Source organism: Meleagris gallopavo, chromosome Z, assembly GCF_000146605.3.
Source record: "Meleagris gallopavo isolate NT-WF06-2002-E0010 breed Aviagen turkey brand Nicholas breeding stock chromosome Z, Turkey_5.1, whole genome shotgun sequence".
NCBI lineage: Eukaryota > Metazoa > Chordata > Aves > Galliformes > Phasianidae > Meleagris > Meleagris gallopavo.
This window is the reverse complement of record NC_015041.2, coordinates 12106824-12113872: the sequence shown is the minus strand read 5'-3', so window position 1 is coordinate 12113872 and position 7049 is coordinate 12106824. Positions and strand designations below refer to the sequence as shown.

At 35.6% G+C, this 7049-nt stretch overlaps 1 protein-coding gene across 1 annotated transcript in view; it reads right to left on the bottom strand.

Annotated features, from left to right (window-relative positions):
* Positions 1-629: 629 nt before the first annotated feature.
* The window catches only part of FBXO4 (F-box protein 4), a 7297-nt gene continuing 877 nt past the window's right edge, over positions 630-7049 (bottom strand). Inside the window, exons 2-5 of the mRNA XM_019610176.1 lie at positions 6118-6231; positions 5473-5651; positions 4318-4493; positions 630-2395 (exon numbers count right to left, since the gene is read on the bottom strand). Of these exons, the coding sequence (XP_019465721.1) occupies positions 2306-2395; positions 4318-4493; positions 5473-5651; positions 6118-6231 (559 nt within the window). The 3' untranslated portion in view covers positions 630-2305. The remainder of the gene's footprint in view (positions 2396-4317; positions 4494-5472; positions 5652-6117; positions 6232-7049) is intronic.

Below are 7049 nucleotides of genomic sequence, written 5' to 3'. Positions count from 1 at the left end.
GCAGCTGCCATCAGGCCTCCCCTTGGCTCCTCTGCTCTGGACCCAGCACACACAGGGCCCTCAGCCACTCCACATGCACCTTGCCTCCCAGACCCTCCCCCATCTTTGTAGCCCTTCTTTGGACACACACTAAGATTTTTGTGTCCTTTCTGTACTTTGGGACCCAAACCCACACCCGTTGCTGGAGGATAGGCCTCACAGTGTAGAGCAGAGCAGGACACCGCCCTCCCTGGCATGGTCGCAGTGCTGGGCCTGCAGCACCCCAGGGTACAGTCCTGTTCCACTACAGCCATACAGGCTGTCCCACCAGCTCTGAAATTCCACTGATGCAGCTCCACAGACTTCCAATTTCCACTGTCTATCTTTGAGGCAGCACCTTTAAAAACGCTTAATTAAGTTACTCTAAATTAATTTAACCCAAGTCCTTTAGGTTAAGGAGAATTTTGTTTTCACATTATCTTGACCTTTTAAAACGATAATGAATAAGTACCTGTTAATTAAATAATATTGTTCAATAATATTGTTTTCATTAATGGTTAACTTTACAATGACAGCTTCTTACCTGTTACAGCAGCATGGCTGTAAACATTTGTGCATGTGCAGGTATGGGGAGGAGCGTAATATAAAAGGAAAGAAGAATAGAAATGCCATTTATAAAAAAATAATTTATTCTTTAGAAAGTAGAAGGAAGATCAGACAGAAACAAATATTTGTAGTATCTAACACAGAATCAGGATGCTGCATTCAAGTAGACAGATCACTACAGAATTATTGTGACTAGCAGGAAGTTCACATGCACCCAATGTGTGGAAATTTTTCTCCAGTTATCCATGTTTTGCATCCTACTTCAGAGGACAAAGTACACATACTCTATCAAAGCAGAGTTAGTTGCAGAATTAGCATAGTATGGCTTCCCATAGATTTTCATTCCAAACATGCCCTGATACGAAGTCAGGGAAAAAGTCCAGAAAACTGAGTTAATACAGGATAAGTATGCGAAAAAATAAGACAACACTTCCCATCTCTATACTACTTCATTAAGAGAGAGAGAGAGAGAAAGAGAATTCCTAAATGGAATGTTCCTGAAATAGCTGTGTTTAGCACAAACACATACCAGAGAAAGGTAGTTATAGCTGTACTTGCACCATGTAGCCATTTATTTATCTAGGCACTAAGAAAAAGTTTTTCAAGACGACTGCATTTCTATGGAGAAAGGTAAGGAAAATAAACTACAAACAAAACAGAACAAATACATTCATATGCAAAAAAAAGCTAAGGGAAGTCTCTAAACATTCATTCAACAATTAAAAATTGTTTAAAAGGTGGAAGACCAGGAGCAGAACTATCTCAAAAGACAACAATACAAAAAAACACCATTCCAGATCTGAAGTGCTGTTTCCCTTTTTACAAAAATATTTGCAACTGTGTTGAAAATTTCAAGTCAGATATTTCACATTTGCAAATGGCAGCAATTATTTGAGTAACTGACAGGTCCTTAAGCACTGAAAGATTAATCATTCCATTTAATATTCATTCATGGCAACATGTATGTCAGTTTAAACTAATCTATCTGCAGCAGAAAGTTGAAGATGCTTACGTGTTTTGTGGTGGACTGGCAAATAAGATGACAAACAAGAAACACGTGATTGACACAAGGGATTTTGCCTGTCCGTTTCCACAAATTCTTGTAATTCTCCCCCAAGCACTACTTCTTATCCCAGAGTTGCTTCAGGGGAAGGAAAAAAAAGGGGAGAAATATATTATTCTGAAAAATATACTATTTATCTGTTAACCTACAAAAGATGAGCCAAGAGCAATATACAGTGTAGTGTATTTTCTTTGGTCAGACAACTGTCACTGCTGAGCTCTCTCTGAATTTGTATTAACTAAATAAAATCACTAAATGTATGATGTGTGCAATGTGACTACACTGATAAATTAACCTGGTGTTTGGTATATTTACAGAAAAGATTAGATTATCAGATATTCTTAGGAAACATTGCAGTCTGAAGGCCCCAGATTTAAAGAAGAAACTAACACAAAGCAAGCAAGCAAACAAACAAATAAAAAACACAAAAAAAACACCCAGATACCTTTATGAAGTAAATTCTTCATCAGCTGCAGGAACCCAAGAAACCTTACTTGTCCTTCTAATTAACAATGTTAATTATTTATGTGCACTGAAATATATGCTAGATTTTCTTTTAAACCTCCTTTTTGATATTTCTGAGTCAAGATGAGATTCCCGTTTCATGTGAATTCTAAAACACAGAAATCTTTATACAGTAAAACAAAATAAATTCAACTATTGTGCATTTTTACAGTCCGCTTCCTCCAAGAGCCACTCAATTCCACTTAGCAATCCACTTAAAGTTGCGGCTACAGTGTCCTGCACCTGTAAAAATAATAATATTTTAAAAATCTTACATATTACAGTTAACAGGCAATGTAATTATATTTTAGCTGCACTCCATGTTTATCTTTAGTCAGAAATCTATCAAATTTACATTTTTACACTCACTTCCAGACCCCTTAGAACAATTTTCCTGAAAGCAAGGTGCAAAATGAAAATGTTATTTACGGAATTAATTATGAGATTCATTAGAAAAGCCCTGCATTCTTGATATTCTGGTGAATTTAATTTCAATTACTTCAATTGCTACTTGAGAACATTTTTTTTACTTTGGAGATGAGAAGCTACTGAAAAATTCCGCTGAAAAAATGCCAACACCTTTACAATTCGAGACATATTATTTCTTTTCAGATTTTGTAATGTATTATAAAGTGCCTATTACAAATGTTACACTGAAAAGAAAAAGCTTCTAAAGATTTTTCTTAAAGAAAGCAAAGGAAATAAATAGGGATTTCTTTTCCTGATTCTTTGGCTACACAACATTATCAAAAACAAGTTACACGTAACTGAGCCATAATGATAAATACTGCACTTGGCAAGCATGAAAGAATGGGTCTAGCACTTCAGGTAAAAAAAAAAAAAAAAAGTAAATTGATTGGTCAAGAACTCAAGGTTCAACAGAAGGACCAGTTCTGTTCAACATTTTTATCAGTGATTTAGATGCAAAAGTGAAATGCATTCTCAGTAAGTTTGCTGTAATACCAGGAGGTGCTTTGACCCTCTGGAGGCCTTGGAAAGAGATACAGATACCTTGAACCTCCAGACAATAATCAACAGTGTGAAGTTCAACAAAAGAAATGCAGGGAACTGCTCTTGGGAGAGAGCAATGCCAGACATAGGCACACATGGGAGTGGCTGGAAAGCGGGTCAGCAGGAAAGGATCTGGGTGTGCTGGTGACAGCAGATCGGCATGAGCCAGCAGAGTGCCTAGACAGCCAAATGGGCAAATCACACTGCTGTGGACACTGAACAGCATTGCCAGCCAGAAGTGATTCTCCTGCTTCAGTGTTGGTGTGGCCTCACCTTGAATATTGTGTGCAGTTGAAATCCACAATAAAGGAAGGATATTAAGGTACTTCATTATGACAGGGCTGGAAGGTATGTCCTGTGAGAAATTGCTGAAGACACCTGGGTTGACCAGACTGGAGAAGAGGAGGCCAAGAGGTGACCTCATTGTAGTCTGTAACTTCAGAGGAGGGGAAGTGGAGAGGGAAGTGCTGGACTCTGCTTCTGGGATGATAGGCTGGAAAGGGCACAGATCTGTGCCAGATGAGGTTGACTGGGCATTAGGAAATGTTTATTCACCATGAGGATGCACTGGAACAGGGCTCTGGGATGGGTGCCCGATGCCCTGTGCCTGTCAGTGTTTAAGAGGCATTTGGATAATGCCCTCACTAATATATTTTAACTTTTGGTTAGCCCTGAAGAGATAAGACAGTTGGACTAGATGGTTTCTAAAGACTAAACTGACCGACCAAACTAGACTAAACTATTACATTCTCTCAATACATCATGCCAAACAAGTGATAATTAAGAGTCTCATGAAAAAAGTCAGAAAAATCCACCTTACAGTTAAGGCTTTGGATTGTGATTCAGGAAATTTAAATTTAAATTAACTGAATCTTCCTTAATTCCTTCAAGACTAGCACTTCACACTTCTTTCCCTTTTGGGTCCATCTGAAGTTTCTTGTGTGGACACCTGGCCAAACCATCTTTATGGTCAGCTTGGCTAATGTTTATCTTACAGGACCAGATACACTAAATTCTTCATTTAGATGGAGTGCTAATATATTATTGTTGAAAGCTGTACACTTTCTTATATAGGTACAGTTCAGGAACTATAATAATCTTACATTACATTTAAGCCATCTAGAAACAGAGGATAAAGATTTAAAAGCAAGTACCATCCAGGGTCGAGGTAGCAGATTTAGTTGCAGCTGATGTGCCATATAAACACAAGGAATCCTTTCCACACCAAAATGAGAGACACAAGACAGAACTAGCAGAGGTCTGTTAGGAGGCCCAAGGGCTGGATCAATCATAGCCAAAATATGAGCCAGTTCCTCGTCACGATCATGCTCTAGGAAACAATTTTTAATAAATACATGAGTATTAAATACACGTAAACCTCAAGGAGAACATTCATACATATTAATTTTCAATTGTTTTTAATTTTATTTATATATTTTTTCAAGTATGTAAAATATAATTTCCATATATATAAAATATAATTTTCAAATATATATTAATTTTCAGATATATGACGTCTCAGAGTTGAGGAAACAGGACTGGAAGAAAGACAAATTATCTAGTTCTGCTACTCTCAAGGCTAGATCATGTCTTTATATCATACTTAACTGTTATTTAAAGAGCTCTATAAATTACACATACAGCTTAATCAAGTCCTTAATATCACAGTGTTTTCCAGATACTCCGCAGAGTCCAAGACTACAACAAGCAACTGAGAAATACTGACACACTATACAGTCTGCAGCCTCAGTATACCTCTTATTTCCTGAATTAACCCTTTTTATCTATTTAAAACTGATGTACATAAACACATGATACTTGTTTGGACTCTTCTTAATATATGACTGTCCTGATCTGGGTTAATTGCATCTTACACTGCAGTTTTTCTGCAGGCTCTGTTTCCAGGCTGTTCCACCACTACTATAATTCCAGGTTTTCTTCCTTCCTAACCCCCAAGGTTTTTTTTCTCTTTAGTTTATATGTGTGTATGTATATGTATGTGTGTATATATATAATGTGTGTATATATATATATAAATTTAGTAAATTCAAATCATTTACTAGATCTAGCCTAAATAGCAGCCTTACCAGTGTTAATCATAACCAAATCCAGGGGACATAACCCCTCACAGGAAAATAATGTAAAGTATTTAGGATAGGTAAGACCTGAAGAAACAGCACTAAAGAAGTGAAGCAGTCCGAACACGGATTTTCATGTATTTCATTCTTTTCACAAATCTTTACGACATTCCAACTATCCATAAATTCCATTCACAAAATATGAATTAAAAAAGGAGAGAAATTCCTTACTTTTATGAGCTTCTGCATTAGCAACATAAATGAATCCATCAACTACTTCGCACACCTTTTTAACTTCAGCTATTACATTGTACTGCACAGCTTGCTGATTTCCTACAATGCTGTTCTCTAGGTAGAACATCTTATTCACAACAGCAGCTTGCTCTTCTCTCGCTCTCTTTCTTTCCACACTGCAAGATATTAAAATATTTCATAGTCAGATTAATTAAGTAGAGAATGCAAAAACAAAATCTAGGCAGCATAGTAAAGTGGAAGGAAAGTATTCTAAGCCACCAAAAATTTTCATTCCCTACCCATTTTTTCTACTGTTTGTTTATAGATGATAAGCAATTTGAGAGATACATATGGAAATATACCTGAAAACACAAACTAGTATATGTTTATTGTCTTTTAAGGTATCAAGAGGGACAGGAGGACCTGTTATGCCTAACAAATATGCATGATAAATATATAAAATTAGGAAAATAAAGTTTATTTCTTCCATATGAAAATTTAGCAGTTGAAGAAGGGAAGAGAAGGAGTGAAGATATGTATTGAAGTTTCAGTTTATAAGGAGTCACATTAAAAAACAAAACAAACAAGAGAAGTATGAAATAACTGAGAAATTGTGCTTTTTTTCTGGAGAAATAGTCTAACCTGGTGGTTGAGTACAATGTCACAATGTTGAATTTTTGATTATTATTCATCTGAAAACTGACTCCTGATCCAATTCCTACAGGAAAAAAAAAAGAGCATAAAAAATTACAAACACTTTGTCATTTAATACAATCAAGTTCCAGGTTGAAAAATCCAGTGGTGCAGTAAAATGGATACATACAAACATGCTGCTGCTAGGGGTAGTGTATACATTATTTCCTGATGAAATTTTACACCTGCTCTAAATTGGCCACACAGACAGTTAATTTAACTAAAATAAGCAGCATTAGAAGAAAACAAGAAGGTATTTCCATACATTTAACATTTAGTGTAGAACCTAGAAAGCTAAGAGAGGAGTTAAACTTGTCTGTCACCCTAAACTAGCACAGAAAAGTTTCTGGACTATTTACAACAAATTGAATTGAAAAGGAGAGAAAAAAGATAACTAGGAAGTTCTATTTTCACACTTCTCACAGTGATAATATAATAATTCCAACTATGCTGTGTTTAAATAAAGGAAATAAAGTTTTTGTGAGATCTGGACGTAAGTGAAATTACAGATGTTAAAAACAAAGTTTTTAAACTTTGACAAAATTCCTTTTCATGGTCCTACAACTCTGAAATTTACTCTGTTTGACACTGGATGACTGAATCAGATACACAATCAGTCTTGAATTCCCGCATAAAAAACACAAATGCAATTTTTTAACCACATAACTGCAAACAAGATCTAAAGGAAAATTTCTATTACCACAGCAATTCTGACATGGAATTTAGGATCAAAATAAAAAAATAACAAAATCTTGATACCTTTGATTTTTTTTTTTAAATTAAATCATTAAATTCACTGCAGCAACAGAACATTATTCCAATGTCTATTTATCCTTTTGAATAAATACATGCAGAGAGGTTTTTTTTTTTTTTTTTTTTTT